Below are 23,306 nucleotides of genomic sequence, written 5' to 3' on the forward strand. Positions count from 1 at the left end.
ACCAACCGGTACTTTAACAATGAGTAAAGTAAATGGGCAAACTATTTTAGCAAATTAAATGTGCTTTTATTTTGTCGTTTTTAAATAACAAGGTTATTCATTTTATTTTCAACTGGCTAAACTAGGGCGGATTTAACATGAGCGTGTATTAAATGTGAAAAAGTAAACAGTTTATCTAAAACAAAAGTGAATAGGTGTGCCCATGCTTTAGCTTTCTCTTTGGTTTTTTAAATAGGATGTTGCAAGGGAAAGAAATGTCATCCCTCATGCTGAAAGAAATCTTGCCTGAAAATAACTTTGTTGTTTCCCAGTCTGCTTTTGAAGACTGAATGTTCAGAACACAGTCAATACCACCAGTTGTTGACTGCACTGTAAACATTCTAATTGTTATTTACCCCCTCTAATCCAATCTCCATGTGTTAATGAAAGATATACAGTTTATTATAAAATTGCATACAAAGATTATCGATATGGTCAAATAAGTACTTTAGGTTAAAGAGAACACATAGTAAGACACACGGTATGCATAAAAACAGTAAAGGGCCATACTCAGACCCTGCCTCTACTTTGCCAAATGTAAATGGTAGTGCTAAAGTTCTTATAAAGTGCAAAATAAGCGAGATTGGCTTCTAATCGCTGAAATGCCCACAGTATTTACTGGATTGCCTATCCATGTTTGGTGGATGTTCCAGAGAAGCACCAAATTGGACCAAGCCCTTTCTAAGTCACAGGAAATCACGTGCAAGCTGGGGCGAAGCAGCTTCAGACTTTTAACAAATACACAATGGCGTCCCACAGGAAGCATGTCTTTCTCCAACACTGTTCAACTTGTATATCAAGCCTCTCTGTGATTGATTGATTGATTTATTTATAGAGCGCTTTACACCAAGGCGCTGTATAATGGAAAAGCAAAATACAGAGTAATAACAACAAATAACAATGTGAGCAAAGTGGCAACTTGAATCATTCAACAACAAAACAGTGCAAAGAGCAATTGACTGAGAGGGGGGAGAAGTGGAGTGGGAACAGGAGAGTAAAGGGAGGGGCGGGGAAGGATTGAGTGAGTGTAGAAGGAAGGGAGAGAGAGTGTAAAATAGAAAGGGAAGGTGGTAAGGGAGGGGAGGGATTAGAAGAGGGGAAAGATGGGGGGAGTAGAGAGGGCAGAGGGGGCTTCAAGGTGGGGATTGGAGGAGGAAGGATTTAAGGGAAGTGCGAAATGAGATGAGGGTAGTGGAAGAGCGAATTGAGAGGGGGAGAGAGTTCCAATGCAGAGGAGCAAGAAGTTGGAAAGAGCGGAACCGGGAGGAAGCACAGGGGGAAGGAGGTACAGAGAGAAGGAAGTGGTCAGCGGAATGAAGGGAGCGAGAGGGGGAGAAGAAGGAGAGAAGGGAGGAGAGATAAGGAGGGGCAGGACCATGAAGGGATTTGAAAACAAGGCAGAGAAAGTGGAATTTTAGTTGTAGGTCTAATTGTGATCTCCTTACCATCTTAGACGTTCACTTTACCAATTAGGCAGACGACACTCAGTTCCTCATGGAACTGAGTGGAGATTACAAGATTGATTCCGCCCGGCTTATTCACATCTATGGCATTGTGAAAGGTTGGATGTGCTAGAACTGGATGTGCCTGAATCCAGACAAGACAGAACGCATGCTTTTCGGCTCAACACAATCGAAAAAAGTTGTATCCCTATTAAGGAAAAAGTGAAAACATTAGGGGTACATATGAATGCCTCAGTGAACTCATGTTGACGGTGTAGTGGGTAATACACATCATCTTAGGGTGTTGATATATACAAAACCACTCTTATCCTTTCAAAACCGGATAACTTTGGTAAGGGCAATCATTATGCCCCGCCTAAACTATTGCAATTCCCTCTTGGTTGGGGCAAGTAATAACATAAAGAGATTGCAGGTACTATATACTCTACCATTAGCATTACGCTTGGATGCATGCTACTTAGTGTTCCGGAAAAACATATCTATTTGACTGATCCTTTCTGGATACTAGTTGACTGGCTATCGATTTATATGTCCTGTCCCATTTTGCAATTCCTCATGTGTATATGTAGCACTCAGATGCTTGCGAGCTTCGGCGCTTCATAAATATGTAAATGTAAAATATATAAATGGTATGCCCACTACCTGGTGGTTGGCACAGTACATAGAAGGCTAAGGGGTGGGGAGCAAAAGGGAACCCTAGACAATGACAACAAGAAGGCACATTCAGGAACCAATATGTCACACACGAACAGTCACAGTAATTCCCCACTCCACTAGTATATAGCAGAAGCAATGATGAAAGAAATCACATCCTCTACAGAGAGCACTTAGAGGGAGGAAAGGGGGTTAACATTCAGCCAACAATACCCAGGGTTGCCCCAAATGTTAGGATAAAATTAGTCTTACAGTGCCAGGCCCCATAAGGTCTCAATACACTCCAAGAAATACAATGATTCAAAATAACCAACGCGTGTCTACAATCACTCAATACATTTCCATAAGCAGGGGTATGATACAGAGATTTACAAATGTACAATAAATCAGTGGTGTGGGCTAAAATTCAAGTCTCTTGGTACAAAACTCTAGAGACTCAGGAAAGATAATAGTTGTGGTAGGTCAGAAGACGGAGTCACTGGTGGCATTATCACAATTAGATGTATTCAAATTGCTCCACTTAGCTACCCTCCACTCACGGTCTGCTGTCAAACACTCCTCTGACATCTGCCACCTCCTCGAAGACCTAGACAGCCTCGCTCTCACTGAGACGTGGTCCACTGCCAGCTCTGTCGCAAGGTTTGACACGCTCCTCCCTGAGGGCTACAAGATCCTCTCTAAGCCCAAGCCTAATAAGCCCTGGGGCAGAGTGCTCTGATCTTCCCTGAGTGGGTCCCTGCTACTATAATTCCCACTCAGACCTATTCCTCTTTCAAATGCCTTGTCTGCACCATCTACAGGCCCCCTGGCTAGGTCTCCCACTTCCTCTCTGAATGGGATGACCTCACCTCATCTCTCCTTGCCTCCTCCTCTGAGACTTCAATATTCACCTCGACTCCCCCGATGCGGCCTCTGGGCTCTTACACAACCTCTGTGTTTCTCTTTCCCACTCCAGTCTTCCTTCCAGTCCGACGCTCTCAGCTAGACACACCTTGGATACTCTCATCTCCTCAAACACCCCTGTCTCCATATCGCTCATAACCCCTCTCTCCTGGTCTGATCATGCTCACCTTTCCTCTCACCTGGGCCTCCTGTGTCCCCCGGCAAAGCCACCGCCTGCACTGCCAGCCTGATTCTCTGTCATTCAACCTGTGAAGCAAGTGTCAGTTGCCCCTGCCTTCACCCCCCACGCCTACCACTGACTCTCACTCTGACAGCCCTTACTAATCTTCAACTCTGAATCTCCAACGCTCTGGACATCCTTGCCCCTGTCCAAGTGCAATTCCTGCTACTGCAGAGCGGCTGAGCGGAAGCGGCTGGCCTCAGGAACATCTCTTGACCAAACCAACTGGCCTGCCGCCTGCCCAAAAGGCAATAGAGACTGTCCATATGCTAGAAGAAGAGGGCCTATCTGCAAGCCTGCATCTCTGCGGCCTCTAACAACACAGCTGAACTTTTCAGAATCTACAAGGAGCTTGCTAACCCTATCTCCACTTCTCCTCTACCTTCCCTGGCACTCTGTACTTCTCTGGCCTCCGACTTCATTTCTAAAACTCAGGACATCTTGTCCTCACTCACCTCTACTCCTCACCCTCCTACCCACCCGCTCTCAGGCCACTCATGGTCCCCCTCTCTACTACCTTCCGACACTGCTCTTTTTTCCCATAACACCTGATGAGGTTTCTAGACAAGTCTGCTCTATGAAGGTCTCATCCAAACAGATGCTCCCCTCCTCCCCCAGAACTATCAAGGACAACATTGTCTCCCTTGCTCCAGCCTTGGCCAATTTCTGCAATCACTCCTTTGCCACTGGGTCCTTCCCCTCACTCCTAAGGGACTCCGTTGTGCACCCTCTCCTCAAAAGAACCGTTTGCTGACCCTTCCTGTCTGACAAACTACCTCCCTATCTCCATTACCTCCTTCCTGGGCAAACTCTTGGAGAAGCTGGCCATCTCCCAGTTTATCCACCATACTGAATCTGTTGGTTGTCTCCACGACCACCGGTCTGGCTTCAAAGCTGCCAGAGACATGGAAACTGCTTTCCTGAACACCCGTCAAGACCTGCTCTCTAATATTGATTCCTGCTCTCCTTCCGTTCTCATCCTTCTTGACATTTCCTTTGCCATTGATGTGGTCAATCATGCCACCCTGATAAATCGGCTCCATGATACTGTTGGCATCACTGACCTGGCTATGGACTGGTTGACCTCATTCCTCTTGGATCATCCTTATCAGGTTCAACTGGGCTCTTCTCACTCTACCATCTCACTTTTCTACCTGCAGAGTCCCTCAGTGCTCTATCTTCTTGCCTTGGCTTTTCAACATCTACCTGGCCTCTCTATCCCACTTGATCTCCATCTTGTCTCCTAACTTCCAGTGTTATGCAGATGACACACAGCTCTCCTCCAAGCTCCCCTCCTCCTCTCTCATTCCTGACTGCCTGTCAGCCATTAAGGCAAGGTGCTTTGCTAACGATCTCTGCCTCACTGGGACCCCTTCTCCCTCTTTCCCTCCCACACTCTGTCCGCTCTCCATTGGCCCCCTCCACTCACTCTCATATGAGGCAAAAAGCGTTGGTGTCATCTTTGACTCCTCTCTCGCTTTCTCCTCTCACACCATGGACCTTGCCAAGAAGGCCCACTTTCAGCTACACCTCCTCAGAGGCATTCTCCCTTTCCTCACCTTCCCCCAGAAACTCAATGACTCCAGAGCTCTGGTCCTCGCCAGGCTGGACTACTGCAACAGTCTCTTCCTTAATGTTTCCAACTCTTCCCTTCGCCCTTCAACTAATCCAGAATAGGACTGCAAGACTTATCCTGGGCCTCAAGCCCAGGGACCGCATCTCTCCAGCACTCAAATCTCTCCACTGGCTTCTGCTTGCTGAGAAGATCAAGTTCAATGCTTTCTGGGTCCTGAGACCCCTCTACATCCAACTCTCTCCCTCCCTGAATTCCTCCCTGCTAGAACACTTTGGTCGTCTAGCTCTAACTCTCTGTAGATATGAAGTTTCTCCAAGCAGCGAGTGGGGGGTAGATCTCTTTCCTCCGCAGGTGCCTTCCTCTGGAAAGGCCTCCCTGCCCCTCTCAGACTTCAGCCGGATCTCCTTAAGTTTCAGAAGCTTCTCAAGTCCCTCCTTTTCTCTTCTTCCTTTCCTCTTCCCCCTCCCCTGCTGATGTCCCTGTCTGCTTCTTGACTGGCTGCCTGGATCCTTCAGAGTTTCCATGGCACCAAACCTCCCATTCCAGTCTACCCCTGCACTTGCCCTTCTGGGCCCCCCCCACCCCTGCTCTTGCCTGGCCGGAACTGCACTCTTGTAGTCTGTCCAGCACCATACCTCGCACTTAGCTCATGGGTTCTCCTTCCCATGCACTCTCTATTTTCCTCTGGCCCTGTCCACCTGGCCTCCCCTGGCACGCACTTACTCATGAGCCCCCTGACCAGCATGTCCCCCCTCCCTCACCCCTCTACTTGCATGTTCTGAATGTCACAAGGCCTAGTAGGATCGTTTTCGTTTGTCCTCCATGTTCACCCAACCTCTTGTCTTGTTGCGCCTCGAAACACATTGTGTATAGGCGCATTATAAATACCTAATCAATTCAATTAATAAAAAGGCCTAACTATCCATAATAGTATGGTTTTTACCCAACATAACAGAAATCTAACTAGGGTGGTCAGCGTCAGTCAGTGAGTTTGTCCAAAGTAATGATCTGTCCTCCATCCCAAACTACCAGTGAAGGAAAAGACTAAGTATGGCCAACTTAGTCACACAGCCGCTCTCCGTTAATCCCAAAACAACGGGTTATGAAGTTAAAAAGACTTTCTTCCAAATATTCCTGTATGTAGGGAAACGTGCTTGTATCCAATTTCAAAAATGATAGTCAAAAAGAATCCAAGTCAGAAATAAATTCAATAATAATTTATCAAAAGATCATTGATAAGAGCACAACACTAATGGAATCTTAATGAGGCTGCAGCTACACATCACATGTTAGGTATGGACTTAATATGCCAATGCATTTCGGAGTATACAAACTCCTTCATCAGGGCAAGTCTCTGTACCGGTGTGTAGCCAGTGTGCTCTTATCAATGATCTTTTGATAAATTATTATTGAATTTATTTCTGACTTGGATTCTTTTTGACTATCATTTTTGAAATTGGATACAACCACGTTTACCTGCATACAGGAATATTTTGAAGAAAGTCTTTTTAACTTCATAACCTGTTGTTTTGGGTATAACGGAGAGCGGCTGTGTGACTAAGTTGGCCATACTTAGTCTTTTCCTTCACTGTTACTTTTCGAGTCAGGGTGTCTCCAGACTCTTCACAGCCAGCTCCCTAAAAGTATTTTTTGAGAAGCTTTATTCTTCTGTTTACTTTTTTACTTCATTTCAAGAATCATCATACAAAGTGGTGCCCACTTATTCCCCTCCTTTATCATTGGTCCATCCCAAACTACCCTATTCTATCCCTACCACTATTCAAAAAGGCTCAAAGAAAATAGGAGTCCAGGAGAATGACTCCCTTCTCCTAGACACACTTCTATAGCCTCAACAAGTCTTTCTTGGGATGGCGTTTAGTGATTCTCTGAATAAGTTCCTTTAGCTCATCAAAGAGGCTCTGGTGCCTCTGGGGCTTCCCCTTTTCTACTATTGGTACAGTTCCTTGTTCAAGGCCTGTCTTTCGTAGCCAGAGACCGTAATTGTAATTGTAATGGGTTATTTATAACATGCTTAATGCCCAGAGGTTTCTAAGCGTGGACCCGGGGATCGGACTTGTGTTGCTCAACTTCGTCTTGCTTCCAAGACGAGCACGTTACCCCCGAGCTATCCTCCGGAGACCGTGGTTTTGGCTCTTCTACAAACCTATAAATGTCTCTATATTCCTTATCAACTTTTAATGTACTGGTGATGCTGCCCTGTACTGTGGGTTTAGTTTCACACACAATTCTTCCAATCTCTGTGGGCCACTGGTCCCTTTCCACTTTTCCCTCTCTCTCAGTATTTTGTATATTTGATGTCTTGCACCACTGTTCTCTTGAGACTTTCTTTTCTCTTCCCAATATTGACTGACACTGGCGTGGCTGACTTATTTCCTTTCCAATCGACCCTCCCAGGTCCAACTTGGGTCCTTCCTCTCTGAGGTCTTCTTCTCCACCTGTGGTGTTCCCCAGGGATCTAATCTCTCTCCCTGGCTTTTCAACCAGTATCTGGCACTCTTTGCCCACTGCATCGCCGCCCTCTGCCCCAACTTTCAGTGCTATGCGGACGATACCCAGCTCATTTTCAGGCTACCCTCGGCCTCCCCCTCTCCTTCCCTCATCTCTGACTGTCTGTCTGCTATCCAGGAATGGTGTGCCGCCAATGACCTCTGCCTTAATGCCATTAAGACTGAGATTCTACACATCGGCACACCCACTCCCTCCTTCCCTGCAGCGCTCTGGCCGGCCTCTCTTGGCCCTCTTCCTGCTCCTACCTGCAAGGCAAAAAACCTCGGGGTCATCTTCGACGCCACACTCTCCTTCTCTCCTCACATATCTGACGTCTCTAAGAAGTCACACTACCAGCTGCACCTCCTCAGAGGTATTCTTCCCTTCCTCTCCTTACCCCAGAAGCTCACTGTCTCCCGAGCCCTGGTTCTCTCGAAGCTGGACTACTGTAACAGCCTCTATCTTAATCTGCCTGCCTCCAATCTCCTCCCTCTGCAACTCATCCAGAACAGAACTGCGAGACTTGTCCTTGGCCTCAAGCCCAGGGACCGTATCTATTCAGGACTGAAATCTCTACATTGGCTCCCAGTAGCTGCGAGGATTAAGTTCAAAACCTTCTGCATTGTCCACAAGGCCTTCTGGGGCCTGGGGCCTAAATACCTTCAACTCTCTCTTCCTAAATATCTTCCTTCCCGAGCCCTTCGCTCATCCGTCTCCAACTCCCTCAGGGTCAGCCGCTTCTCAAAGCAATGAGCTGGGGGTAGATCTCTCTCCGCGGCAGGGGCCTCCCTCTGCAACAGCCTTCCTGCCTCCCTGAAATTTGAGGAGAACCATCTCCGGTTCCGGAAGCACCTCAAAATCTTCCTCTTTGCTGCTGCTTTCTCTGTCCCTCTCCCCTGCTAAATTCTTCATTGAAATTGCACTGAATCTGCAACTGGCCCACTCTCACCGACCTCGGTCCTGGGCCCAGTCACTCTCCACTTGCACTGCCTCCCTGGCAACCCCTGCACTGCGGGACTGTCTCTGTATCCCTACAGCCCCCCCTTCCCAGCACTTCTGCACTTACCTTGCACTTGCCACCAGCTGGCCCTATTTATTTATTTATTTTATATTTTTTATTTTTTTTATTCTACTTACTTGTACTGCACTTTCCCCTCCCCTTCCCCTTGCACTTTTCCCTTCACCTACCCCTGCACTTGCGCGGTCTGAATGATACCTGGCCTAGTAGGATTGATGTCTGTCTTCCCCTTGTTCCCCCCTCCCTGCCTCGTCGCGCCTTAGCCTTAAAAAACCTGTGTATAGGCGCGTTACAAATGCCATATCATATCATATCATATCACACTGGGATTAGTATGGTTACTACCTTGATAGTCTTTGTTAGCTTTACACTATTCAGTTGTACAGGGAGAAATATCCCTTAGTAGTCTTTGTTGACCTTCCACCATTCCAAGGACATCATTTCACTAAAATGCCAGGGGTAGCGGAAGTGACATCACACGACCCTTGACCCCTAATGATAACACAGGAAGTGATGTCATTTAACCCCATCCCAAAGTGATATCACAGGAAGCGATGGAACACGACCTTTCACCCGTTGACAAAACAGGAAGCGGCATGACATAGCATTGTACACTACGAAAAATATGGTTACGATATCACTATAATGTGATGTATATATTTCATGCAAGAATTATCACCATATGTATCATTAAGATAAGTGTGTATAGGCCCATATTACCAAATTACTGTGAATGCAAGCAGACGTCCATGATCAAATGATAATGATGTGTTATTATATAGCAATCACGCTTAAGCGCTTTATATTGAACAAATATACACCCAATATCACCCAACCTGTGTTGGTACTCATGTATCAACCTCAGACGGATGAAAGGCAAGTTGAGGCATTTAAGAACAGACTAAATCATTGACTCACCCCCTGAGGTGTGCCTGAAATAAACCCTTAATGAGTCTAGCAATCATTGTATAGAATTCCAGAAAGACACATTATTTGGTATTCCTATTCTTTCTTATTTAGGGTCAGTGCTGAAAGTGTTAGACTTGTGGCACTCCTGTTTTATTTTTCTTCTTTTTGTTTTTTAAGGGGCCTGAAAAAGAAAGCCAGCCACTCCAGAAGTAAAGAGCCACATGCTGCTGGCCACATCCCAGGAGATCGCATTACAAAAAAAACAAAAAATGTTTGTTTTTTTTTAGGTCAGAGGTCGCAAGGAGACCTCAGAGGTTGCAGTTGCGACCTCTTAGACCCGTAAATGACGTCCCTGCAACATTCACTGGTACTGGAACTAGTAGGAGTGGTCCCTCAGAAATTGTTATTAACTTCACACCATTTACTGGTACAGAGCCGTTCCTGGTACGGTCTCTGCGTTATTCACAGACAGCTTGATACACCCTGTCTGGGTTACGCCACCAGCTCCAGGCCTTCCTCTGATGTTTGCTTCAGCCTTCTGCTTCCCGAACGCATCTCTCGGACCGGGGCACAAGCTCCACAGCAGACAGATTTGCGTTTGCAGACCGCTTCCTCATCTCCCGGGCTCCGGAGTTGAGATCTCCTTTTATTGGGCCTTCCTTAGTTTTTATGAGGTAGTCCTTTGTCTCTTTCGATGGAGTACTCATCATGCCTCACCACATCTTCTTCGTCTCAGTGTGGTTGGCTGCCAACCACTGATTACTCTTCATGGTTCTTCCAATCTTCTTCTTATTCACAGTATGATGGGTGCGTGAAGGTTGATTATTGATAACATTACAGTAGCAAATAGTGACTAGTTTGGAGGGAATGTTTTGATGCTTTCATGTTATAGTTACCTCTGCAAAAGAGGTTATAGTGTGTTCTTGGACAGAACATGTGTCATTGTCCCCAAGAGTGGAGTCTCTCCCGTTGAGGTTCCGCTTTCCACCACCTCTAGGGGAGATGTTGTGTAGTGGGCTCACCTCTCTAGCCTCTCAGAGAAGGCCTTCACTCTGGGGAGAAGTCACGAGATCCTGTGAACCATCACACAGTGTACAGATATGTACCTTTTGAATGTCACTTTATAGGTGTTTGTAGAGTAGGTACAAGTTCAACATCAGAATAAAAAGGATAAATCCAATAGGCAGAGCTGCAGTTAAGGTGGAAAGTCAGCAAAGTCCACATTCTACTCCACAGGTGCGGAAAAGACAGCAACTAGCCCCGGGGAGAGCCTCTCAAAGACCAGACCCAGAAGCCCCAGAAAGAAAGGAAGCAAAGTAGGATTTGGTACAGTGTAAGTTAATGGGGAACCCTGTTAGAAGGGGACCTGCAGAAACTCGCCACCATGGACCCAGAGGGACCTTTATCTGGAAATCCATTGATAACCCAAGAACCAGTGCCAAACACTCCCGGTGCCATTTTCGGGGGAGCTTAGGTCAGGAGCTGTGAAACAAGCAGAAACAACAACTCTTCTGTTGCAGGGTAAGTTACAGAATCCAGCCACCCTGGGGCTTACACTGAAGACCAACGACAACCCAAATGCCCCAAAAGATGATGAATTGGCTTTCCCAGGAGGGTGGCCAACCAGGCAGGAGCCAATATAATGATGTAGAAGGCTCTCGGAAGGCATCTGAACCAGACCAAACACATCTGTGTGGCTTGGAAGCAAAACATGGCAGTCAGACAGCAGATAACCGTCCCTCCATGGGGGAAACAGAGGGGGCAACTTATAATGGTCCAGCTAAAGACCAGACCCAGGGTAAATATGTCCACTGTGTATGTTAGTTTCCTATGTTCCCCTGAGTGTGATATGTCCCTATGGACACATATATGTCTCTGTGAGCATAATGTTCCTATCGATTCCCCTATAACTACCAGGGGTGGACTGGAAACCAAAAGAAGCCCATGAAATCATTTTCAAAGTGGCCACATATTACACATTTTTCAGCAAGCCTAACCCCTTTCCTATGAGAACATTTAGAAATACCACAAAAAAAGAGGCCCAGAGTGCAGAGGCCTACTGGGAAATCTCCAGAGTTCTCTATAGGCCAGTCCACCCCTGATGACTACATAGGTGGGTGTCTATGTATGGAAGTTTCCTAAGTATCCATGTGTGCGATATTTCACTATGGGCTCATATGAGCCTGTCAGCGAGATTCTCCTATGAATAGGATTGTGCCTGTGTCTCATGTTCTATAATGGAAAGTGTCTGCATGTGTTTGTTTCCCAGGTATCCATGTGGGTTTTATGTCCCTAAGATGACCTGTATGTGTGTATATGTTTGCAGGAATCTGTAATGGATAGGGTTGAGCCTCTGTATCATATGCCCCTATGGATATGTAGGTGTGTGCCTGTGTGTGGATGTTTCCTGTGGATCCATGTATGGGATGTCTATAAGGTGCGACCGACTACAATGGCGGAAACAAACAATCTGAGGGACCTTGGCGCGTGTAGGACCATGGGTACAGTACACGTCACACTAGGGATAGTATTACTAACACGCCCTGTCTACGTCCGTTTGAGTTTTGAAAACAAATCTTGTAATACTCTGTGACTAACACTAGATGTCGGACTATGCAAGCAAATACAAGCATCAGAAATACAATTACGTTGAGTAATGTTCCCATATGTATTATTGTGCGGTGGTCGTCGCACTATAGTTAAATTGAGTATCAAGTTCCATAGGAAACCCAAACATGTAATTGCTATACTGGTTTGGCTGATATTTTACAAACAAAAAGTTTGTTTCGGCTCTCTCCCCCCTCCCCCATTCTGGGAAAGATTCATTAAAAATTAAAAAGATATTAAGAAAGCAAATAAAACACTGGACCTCATTATGAGACCGGCAGTAGCCGTGCTGATAAAACCGGCACGGCTGCCACCGGAATCATTTTTTTTCCGGCACCCAGAAATGGGCAATTACAGGGCATTACAGCCCTGCCAGGCCTGGTAATTGCCCATTCCCAGGCACCGGTAAAAAATGCTCCCCATTCCCAATCGAGCCCCATGGGATTCAGTGGGAATGGGGAGGACCGATACAACGGCACCATTCGTGAATGGTGCCGGTGCATCCGACATGTTCTGCTCATGGGCAGAACTCGTAGTTTGCCTGCCTGGTAACTACAATACCAGCAAGCTTACCGATACCGTAGTTACTGGACTGGCAAATTTATAATGAGGCCCACTGTTTTTTATCCTACTCCCATTCACTTCCCCATGGTGAAAAAAATCAAAATTTCAGCTCAGTGCACAGCAAAAACGACTGGACGGAATTGCAACAGGTACCAAACAACTTGCACACGAATGACGCTGTCTCGATTTCCGTGAGGGGTCTATTCCGTCCTGTAGTTGTCAAAATATTTGATGGTGAAGGGGGTGCCCCCTTATCCCAAAATTATAGATATATCTCCCATGGTGCTTTGCCACAGTGAGGCTATTCAGAAATGAAAAAGACGCCATTGTTTTTGTTTGATGCAAAAGATAACGGGTTAGTTCTGAAATAAGCAGGGTTAGCCTAAAACAAAAAACATGGAAAACATGCCATTTGGAGGAGGAAAAACGATGAAATGGCATCAGGCTAGAGGTGGGGTGGAGGAAAGAAGATACCATGTGAAATTGTGGATGCTACAGGCCAAGTTCAGAGCTTAAACTTTTTCTCATAAGCAGGGTTATTTTTGCATAAACAGGGCTATAGTACAAAACGGGAGTGGGAATGAAAGTGTGACATGAATAACCGGGGTTATTTGTAGCATTTTACTATTATCAGTGTTATACTAACCCGCGTTTCAGGGAAAACTTTTTTTATTAAAAAGAGAGTTCGACAAATTAATACAAGAAAAAGTTGAATGTTACAGCTACAGTGAGGTGGGCGGTAATGGTTGTGGCCAAAGACTATGGCTGCTGGGTTACTTTAAGGAACTGAATAGTGCAATATAGAAAGTGTACACGGCCAAAGGCCATGGCTAGTGGGCTCCCACGAAACCTATTGGAGCAACATATCAAGGAACTATGGCAAAAGGCAGTGGCCACTGGCTATGGCTAAAGCCATGGCTAGAGCGCCCAGAATTAAGCTAGTGGTGTGGCCATGGTCAAAGGTCATGGCTAGTGGGCCTCTTTAGGAAACCTTCGGTTTACTGTGGTTGTATTGCTGAAATAAGAGTGATGTACAATTACAAAGTGCAATAAAGATTGCAAGAAAAAATATCGACGTGCCTTTTACATTATCATTGTAAAAATACCTTCTTTCGGGGGGACATGCACCCCCGCCCCCCGACTCCCTCCTTACCGCTCCTACTCCTAAACTCCCTGTCTCTCCTCTTTATCCCAATGTTAATCTACTTCTGTTTTTTATATTTTTAACACCTAAAACTCACCCCTACCATTACACTTTCGTGCCTTTATTTCGATATATCTCTGCTGGTCTGGATTTTTTACCCATTCTATTAGTTCTAGGAATATTACACCATCTAAGACACCACTAATTACAAATGTGATGGCATTAGACATAACTGACAAAGCTAATCAAAAATGTAGGCGGTGGTCTTTGCCATTGCTAAGGATGTTGCCACTGCCCGAGGCCAAAGGCCATGGCTAGATGTTGGTTAGTGTTGTACAATATACAGTGGGCACAGCCAAAGGCCATGGCACTGGCCATGGTTGAAGGCCATAGATAGTGGCCCCTTAATGTTTTAAAATATACAGTAGGCACGACCAAAGGCTGTGACCACTAGCTATGGTTAAAGGCCATGGCTAGTGGCCAGTTAGTGTTTTAAAATATACAGTGGGTTCAGCTGAAGGCCATGGCTAGGGGTCCATTGGTGTATGAAAATATACAGTGAACATGGCCGCTGCCCCTAAATGTGTTAAAATACACAAAGGGAACCACCGAAGGGCGTGGCCACAAGCCATGTCCTACGGCCATGGCTAGTGTTGTGAAATAAATAGTGGACATGGCCAAAGGCTGTGGCAGCTGGCCATGGATGACGGCCATGGGCTTTGGCCATGGCAAGTGGGCACAGCCTTTGGCTGTGCCCACTGTATTTATTCAAACACTTTTATGCCACTGGCCATTACCTTTGGCCATGCCCACTGTATTTTTTAAAACACTATTAAACCACTAGCCATGGCCTTCAGCCATAGCACAGTCTTTGTCTCTGGCTGCTGTATATTTCACAATACTACCAGACCTTTTGTTACACCATAGATTTTTTTGACACCACGGCCAGTCCCACTGTCTGCTTTAAAACAATACCAGACCACTAGCTATGGCCTTCGGCCGTGCCCACTGTCTTTTTTAAAGCACTCTTATGCCACTAATCATGGCCTTTCGGACAAGACCAGTAGACACGGCCTTCGGCTGTGCTCACTGTAATTTTTAAAACATGAATAGGCCACTATTCATGGCCTTTGGCCACATCCACTGTATATTTTAAAATCACTGGCAACCCACTGGCCCTTTGGCCAGTGCCCGCGACCTCCGGCCCACTACAGCCTTTGGCTGCGCACACTGCATATTTTAAAACACTTGCAGTCCACTGGCCATGGCCTTCGGCCGTGCCCACTGTATATCATGCCCACTCTTTACTTTAAAGCACTACAGAGTCATCGGCCATGGCCAGTGATTTTTCATCCCGACCTTACTGTAGATGTCCCAATGAGTAATTTATTTTTGTATAACTTTTTTTCCATAGCCGTGGGTATACCCCAGTTATACCCGCGGTTATCGAGACAAATTGTGAAAAGAGAAAAATGCTTCTCTGGCCTCCCAGGCCCTTGCCAAGTGCCTCCCCCATATGTGCCAGCATCCCCCACTCTCTGTATGGACTCCCCTCTCCTATTCTCCCCACAACATTCATTTCTGTGATGCAGTTTTAGTTGAAATGTCGGATAGCCACGGTTATAACACATGTCATAGCCGAGGGTATGTGACAAATATTTGAGCCTTGTGTAGCAAACGTAGTCCCTAGCCCTACTCCTACTCTGAAATTTCACATGGTGTCTTCTTGCCTTCCCCCAACCCCCAAATCTAGCATGATGGCATTTTCATGTCTTTCACCTGCAAATGGCATTGTTCTACGTTTAACTTTCCCGATACCCTCGGCTATAACCTGGAGTATAACTGCAGCTAATGCTCGCATTGAGAGAAGATAAAAAAAATGGCAGCTGTCTCATTTTTATAAACTCCCGGATACCCAATGCATCGGGCATATATAGCTATCTATTTTGGAGAAAGGGCCACCCCTTTCTCTGTCAAATATTGAAAAAATTACTGGACGGAATAAACCCCAAACCACAAAAGGATCACGAGTCAAAGCTTTGTCCGCAATTTGTTTCAAACCTGGCCCAAATCAGTTTTCTAATATAACTTTTTCATTTTCTAACAAATCTTTCCCATAAGCCGGGCAGGGTCCGCACGTACACAATTGTCTACAACATTTCAATCAAATTCATTGTAAAAGTCAAATGTTATTAGCAATTCGTTTTTTCTGGTTCCTTTGTAAGTCCGACTCACCTTAACTTTAGGCTGGCGACCGCCACCCTAGTCAGCGTGACTTTCCTCTGAACATGGTTGTAGCTGTGTGTAATATTCCCCCATGGCGGGGTCTGTGGCTCCCCAGATGTTAGAGATTACAACTCCCATGATCCCTCACCAGTGATTGTGCTGGCTAGAGCTGAAGGGAGTTGTAGTTCAAAACATCTGGAGAGTACGTGCCTGTGTTAGTTGTTTGTGTGTTCATGTGTACGCGATGTACTGATAGATGTATGTCCCTGTGAGTGAGACGCTTCTAAGGATGTGTCTGTGTGTCATATTCTACCATGACTAGATAGGTGCATGTGTGCTGTAGTTTTCTCATGTAGCCATGTGGGTTATATGCCCCTATGGAAACGTATATGTATGTGTATGCTAGCGGGATTCTCTCATGGATACATAGCTATGTGCCCCACATGCTAATTTCCTATACATGTGTGTATGTGTCTGATGACCTATGGATACATGGGCAGCGGTGGAAACGGGGATCTACCTAGCGCGGGAGTCGGGTGGGAGGGAGAAGGGGGTCTGCGCGGAACAGGGGTCTTATTTTAATCACCCACATAAAAATGTGCCTCCAAGCCCCCCAGAAGAGCAGCGGAGAAACTTTGCTGAAAAAGTTGGGGGGACATGACATCTGAAGAAAAGTTGCCCCAGCCAAATGAATGGGAACAAAATGGTGTGCCATGAAAGTTGGGGGGGACAAATACCCCTGTCCCCCCCTAAAAATAGCCAGATTTCTTACAATGTCAGCAAAATACAAAATGTGCACACCTTCTAACCGCCCCAAAAAATGCACATCAATATTTCCTGTACAGTGCAACATTGACATGGGATGTCGGAGCGGTCCTGCTCAGACCCTGCAATGGTCTTGTGAGGTAACCGAGCGAACACGTTCAAATCCCACCCCCACACGAACGCACCACAGAATTCGCAAATAAATGTACAATAAATGTAAAAGTGCGCAGGATTCTGGAGAGACTTTTTTGCTGCCCAGTGACAGTACTGTGCACGTGTGTGCGGCTGTGCATAGGGTACTGTGGTAACGTCCTCCAGTGGGCGCGTACGGGCGCTGCTGCGTAAATCGCGCTCGCGATGCGGGCCTCCGGTGGGTGCAACCTCTCGGCGGCGCTGCCACTGTGCGCCGCGCGGAGTGTACCCTGCCTGCTGGCCCGCTCCACCCCGGGTGTGATGATTCAATCAATGCTCGGTTTCATGCCCTGGCTAAAAATAAAGCAGAACCAGTAGTATTCGTTAAGAACGAGAGAAAGGCAAACCACACCTTCTGGAGCCCAGACGGAACGCCAAACACATGGCAGCAGGGGCAGCGGGGAGGGTGTGCCGGAGACGGGGGAGGAGGGAGCAGCGGCACTGCCCCAAACATACAGGATCTGGCTTGTTCTCAGCAGCGAGCCAGTCCCGCGCTGGATCCCGGTCTCTCTAGCCCGCTTCCCTTCGCTGCTGGGTGCCAATGGGTGTGCGTTTCTTTCACGTGGAGTGAGACCCCCCTGGCTAACGGGAGCGTGAAGCGAGACCACCGAGCCCCTCTTCCCGCCCGAGCTTAGCACTGCCCCCACTGTCCAGGGATTGGCCCCCCTCACCCCGGCGAAGGAGCCGTGCCCTGACTCTCTCTGAAGACCCGCCTGCTCGCTCTCCCTGTGTGGGGCGCTGCCTCCTCTCTCGCAGGAGGCGCTGCCTTCTTTCCCTGCCTGCCCGTGGATCTGCCTCACCTTCCCTGGAACTCTTCCACCGTCGCCGCCGGTCTCCCCTGGGTTTTGCTGCCGCTCCGCCGTCGCTCGCTCCGCCATGGGGGATGTAATCTCGACTCACCTGGATGAGGGCAGGCGGCAGTTCATCTCAGGTAGGAGCTACTGGCCCGCCGGCGTCGCCCCCACGGTGCCGGCGTGAGTGCATTGGGGGTTCGAGGTTGGGGCGTGGGAGTACAGCTGACCTGGACATTTTGGTCTGACACACAGACCCACCCTCAGTCATATTTGTAGGGTACTTATTTTCACAGGTGCCACTTTTAGTCACTCAAGACGGCCACCGTGATTCACACAGGGTGGGCCCAAAAATGCCTTCACCCTGGTCACTTTCCACTATTCCGACTGGTCACTTTCTGGTTTTCTGGATCATAAGCTGGTCACTTTCCGCTTTTCAGGCGGATCACTTACTGATTGAAATCTGATTGGTCACTTTAAACTATTAAAGCTGGTATTTTTCTGTATTTTGCATTTGTATTTGTTTATTTGTATTGCGTGCCAAACCCTGAGGTAACTGGACGCTGGTCCCTTGGCGGTTTAGGCTTGCCCCTCATCTTTATAGGCCGGTTAGTTTCAGCAATATAGGCTGGATACTTTGTTAATTAGACTGGTTACTTTCAGCTATTTAGGCTCGTCGTCCAGCTATGTAGGCTGATAACTTCAAGCTATTTAGGCTGGACAATTTGTTATTTTGTCTGGTGGCTTTCGGCTATTTAAGCTGGTCCCTCGGCTATGTAGGCTGCTTACTTTTAGCTATTTAAACAGGTCACTGTCATTGTTTCTGGTTCAGCTATTTTAGGCTGGACTATTTGTTATTTAGGCTGATTACTCTCAGCTGTTTAATAACCATGCATCCCACACATTCTCAGAGCCAAAGCAGGGGGTATTGGCTTCCCGCACATTGCACCCAAACTCTGGAACTCCCTTCGCAACGCTCTCGGAGCCGAGACCTCCCTCACAGCTGTCCGCAAAACACTCAAAACCACGCTGTTCATCTAGTCTCTTTACTGTAACCAAGTCTGTACAATGTAAGCATGTACCTCACTTGTAATACTGTATGTATTCTGCAACTATGTTCAATGTCTGTAACAGTGCCACGATGCTTCCAGGCTGATGTGCGCTATATAAATACTGAATAATAAATCATAATAATTTTGCATTTATATAGTGCTTTATCGGATGCCCTCAGGCATCTGAGCGCTGCTTATTATTACTCATGGTGATTGGTGCTCATTTCACCTCGGAAGGATGAAAGGCCGAACCTGCTTCAGCAGACTGCACAGATGTATGTCAAAGCGAGTGCTGTACTCGCTGTGCTATCTGACCGGCTGGTCTCTCATCTTTGTAGGCCGGTTACTTTCAGCAATTTAGGCTGGTCACTCTATAATTGATCCTGGTTACTTTCAGCTTTTTAGGCAGTTTACTTTGTTAATTAGGCTGGTTACGTAAAGCTATTTAGGTTTGCTGCGTACAGTGGCGGGTAGCTGTCATGTGTGCTATCTCTTGGCCAGACGCAGATTCCATGTTCTCTGACATTTCAGCTGTGCTCAGTTCCACACCCTGGAATTTGTGAGGCAGAGGACAGCATACCTTGTTCCCCCTTAAAATGTCTCTTGCTTGTGCCCCACAACATGCCATATTTCCCCCAATATGACTTGTCACTCCATCTTCCATTATTCACCTCACTATGCCTTGTTCCCCAACCCTGTCTTTTCCTCTAAACACAGTAAGATCGTTGTTTTGTTCTCCCCTGTTCCCCTTCCCTTGTCGCGCTCTAAAACACTTGTGTATGAGCGCAATATAAATAAATGATCATATCATATGCCTTTTCCCGAGCCTGCTTTATTTCCCTTATTCCGCCTCCCAGCATTCCTTGTCCCCAATCCTGTACTTTCCCCTCAGAGTGGCTGGTTTCCAGGTCTGCTTTGTTCCGGTCAGCCGGCCATGTGCACCAAGCATACCTTGTTCGAGCCCTGCCTAAGTTATTCAGTCTTCCTCAGTTCCCTCGGCTGGCTTTGCCTCCAGTCTGTACTTTCTCCTCAGAATAGCTTGTTTCCGGGCCTTGTTTCCAGGCCTGCTTTGTTCTGCTCAGTTGGCCCAGTACACTAAACATACCTTGTTCCAGCCTTGCCTAACTTCTTCAGTCTTCCTCAGTTGCCTGGGCTGGCTTTCCCTCCGGCCTGTACTTTCCCCTCAGAATGGCTTGCTTCTAGGCCTGGATTGTTCCGCTCAGCCGGCCCTGTGCATTAAGCATACCTTGTTCCAGCCTTGCCTAAATTCTTCAGTCTTCCTCAGTTACCTCGGCTGGCTTTGTCTCCGGTATGTACTTTCCCCTAAGAATGGCTTGTTTCCAGGCCTGCTTTGTTCTGCTAAGCCGGCCCTGTGCACTAAGCATACCTTGTTCCAGCCTTGCCTAACTTCTTCAGTCTTCCTCATTTCCCTATGCTGGCTTTGCCTCCAGTCTGTACTTTCCCCTCAGAATGGCTTGTTTCCAGGCCTTGTTTGCAAGCCTGCTTTGTTCCGCTCCGACGGCCCTGTGCGATAAGCATACCTTGTTCCAGCCTTGTCTAACTTCCACAGTTCCCTCAGATGGATTTGTCTCCAGCCGCCTTTCACTCCTCAGGCTCCATTGTTCGCCCAGCATCATTTGGTATTCTCAGCGTGCATTGATCACCCCAATTTGACACTATCCCTTCCCCCCGCCTCATGCCGTACAGCACTCGTCAGCCTTTCTTGTTCCCCACCTCTCTTTTCCAGTAAGACTGGATTGTTCCCTTTAGTTTGCTTTGTTCTTCTCAGCACAACATAACCCCTAGCACTATCCCCCCCCCAAATATGCCCTGTTCCCCTCAGTCTTGTACTCCTCACTTGCCATGTTCCATCCCGCCTGCCTTGCGCAACCTTATCACGTGTTATTTCTCCCAGTTTGCCTTGCTGCCTTCAACCTGCCTTGTTGGCCTCAGCTAGGCTTATACCTAAACCACTAATTCATCCATGTGGCCCTAAGATTGCCACCCCCCCCCAAACCCCCACACCCACCTTGTCTCCAAACGTTTGTCCCATTTTCCAGGGCCTGGCTTACGCACTTCAGCCTGCCCAGACCCCCCTGTTGCCTCTTTACCCCGGTATTACCCAACTTGACCTTTTACAATTGACCTTTTTGCACAATTGACCTATTATAGTGGCCCTAATTGACCTTCTGCACAATTGACCTTTATATTATTTTAGTTATTTTATATATGTATTGGGTTGGTTTTGGATTATAAATAATATAAGGGGATTGGATGGGGGATGCAAGGGGTTTTGGATTGGGTAGGGGTTGCAGGGGGTTTCCCCCCACATATATGTCTTAATTGACCTTCTAAATTAGGTCAATTCTCCCGAGGTCAATTGTGAAAAGGTCCATTAGTATGCAACCCTTTACTCTCACCCCACACTGCAATCCCTCATTATATCTTTGCAATTCAAATAACATGTCATTGACTTGTGCTTCAAATTAATAAGCTGACAATGTATACAACAACATTACAAACAGGAATTAATGTTTCATTAGCAAATGGGGATTGTTATTGACCTCCTCTCAGTCAATCAGAACGTTTAGTGTGCAGTCAATTACTTCTGGTATTGACTGCCTTCTGAACATTCACTCTTCTGAAGCAGACGGGAAAAAATGCAATTTCTAGGCAACATTTTTTTTAACAAGACACTGTCTCTCTGAGTTGACTTTTTTGTTGCTGCAACATGGTATTTAACACTGGAAAGAGACAGCTAAAACATTGGCAAATGCTTTCACTTTCTTATAGTGAAACAGTTTACATTTACATGACACCTAATGCATTCTCGTGTTAAAATTAAGTTGCAATTAAAATGCTTAATTTATGAAGACCACGTTATTTAAATGCTTCAAAATAAAACCACATTTAATTTACTAACGCGGCCTACTTACTTAACTCGCTCTTAAAGTAAAATGATTAACTCCACCTCCAAAACCTGTCTTGCTACTACCACCATGTGCTTAAAGCCATACAACTTGGTGGCAGGTCTTTATCCCGTGATAATGACCCCTCTCTGTCTATAAGGGTATATTAACCACTGCTTATGTTCATTGTCTTTATGAAGGGCACCCACCTAGATGCTGCTGCTGCCGTAAATGCGCCCATTGCTGCCGTGTAATCTATTTTTCCGAAAATGCCATGTAAGCGTAGGTTGTATGTTAACATATCCTGGCAAACCTATTATTAAGGGTTGGTAACTTGGACATGCAATTGTAAGAGTAGGCATACCATGAGGGTACATGATCATGGGATTTCAATACTTACAGTAGCGACAAGTGTTCATTATATGCAAGATGGAACTGTTAGCTTTGTTAGTGCTTGTTTTCCACCTTTGAACATGCAATTTTTTCACATCAAATAACACACGCATATGTGTGAAATCGCTCCTCGACACATACAACAGCAAACAAAGGCATTAATGCATGAAGGTATATTTCCCTCATCCTTCAAATCTGCAATTTTTCCAACTCCTGGCCCCTTTGCTAAAAATGAAGTGCAGCAACATGCATAATGGGGGAACAACACTGCTTTTATGCCCTCCTTACGCAAACGTTTTGTTTTTGCTTTCCAATTAACAGAATAGTTTGGCAATGTGACTCCTTGTCATCTGAGCACATGTTCTCCGGACCTAGGCTTTCGTGTATTAGATCAGTGGATTCTGGGTGTTGTGGTCTTTTTTTTTTTTTTGTTTCAACTGATTAACATACCCCAAAATAATGATTTTCAAAAGAAACCCCTTTGGTGTTCAGAAGACGTGGAGTCTCTAATTTCCTCCCTTCCTCATACATTAAGCCTTCATTTTGCCATTCACTTCAGTCTTCCTCTCCTTCCCACACAACCTCTTACCCCTGCAGTAAGGATGTGGCCCTTGTGATTAAGCCAGCAGAAAAAAGAAAAGACAACCCTTCATTTCAGCATGACAGTGCTGTTTAGCAATTGCCATACTGCAAAAAGATGCTCATTTTGGAGGTGTGAGCAGTCTGAAAAAAAATGGCGAGCAATGTATTAAGCCATTGGCTGCTTGATGGGGGCAGGCTTTTGCCCCCTGCCGCTGTAGTACTGCTGCTTGTTAATGAAAAGCTCAGTGGAAGCTTTAACAGGCCGAACCTGATTGCCCCTTGCCCAGGCCATTGCCAGGCTTGCCTGCCCCTAGAAACGGCTGTGCCTCTAGCCCTCGGCCTGCCGTGTTACACCTATGTTAACTTATGTTATGTGTTTACTTGCCGGTCCCAATCAGACTGCCCAGTTCCACATATTTCCTTACTTCACCCAAAAGAGCCTGTCTCACCCCCAGTGTTGTGGGGCTGCCTGTACCCCCGCGATGTCCCGTGAGCCCCACACACACCACAGACTGACACTGGAGACGTCTGTTCGGTTTGGGCTCCCCGGTCGCACTGACCGCTGGGGCACGCGCGCCCCTTTTATTTAAAGGCATGCGGCGGAGTGCAACGTCACTACGCTGCGTGGCGAAGCCCTTAAAGGGTCAGAACCACATCCAGCATGCCTTGGCCCCAGCAGCCTCCCCTGTTCATCCACTCTACCGTGTCCCCCAGAGTGGCATTGGTTCCACAGCATGCCTTTCCCCCCAGCCTGCCTTATGCCCTTTAACCAAGCTTGCTCCCTCCAGCCT

At 46.7% G+C, this 23,306-nt stretch overlaps 1 protein-coding gene across 1 annotated transcript in view; it reads left to right on the forward strand.

Annotated features, from left to right (window-relative positions):
- Window positions 1–16,993: 16,993 nt before the first annotated feature.
- Window positions 16,994–23,306, forward strand: part of LOC138471844 (protein Niban 2-like) — a 385,943-nt gene continuing 379,630 nt past the window's right edge. The window contains exon 1 of the mRNA XM_069609690.1: window positions 16,994–17,719. Coding sequence (XP_069465791.1) covers window positions 17,665–17,719 — 55 coding nt within the window. The 5' untranslated portion in view covers window positions 16,994–17,664. The remainder of the gene's footprint in view (window positions 17,720–23,306) is intronic.

This window comes from Ambystoma mexicanum, chromosome 8 (genome assembly GCF_040938575.1).
Source record: "Ambystoma mexicanum isolate Mex_15411 chromosome 8, UKY_AmexF1_1, whole genome shotgun sequence".
Classification (NCBI taxonomy): Eukaryota; Metazoa; Chordata; class Amphibia; order Caudata; family Ambystomatidae; genus Ambystoma; species Ambystoma mexicanum.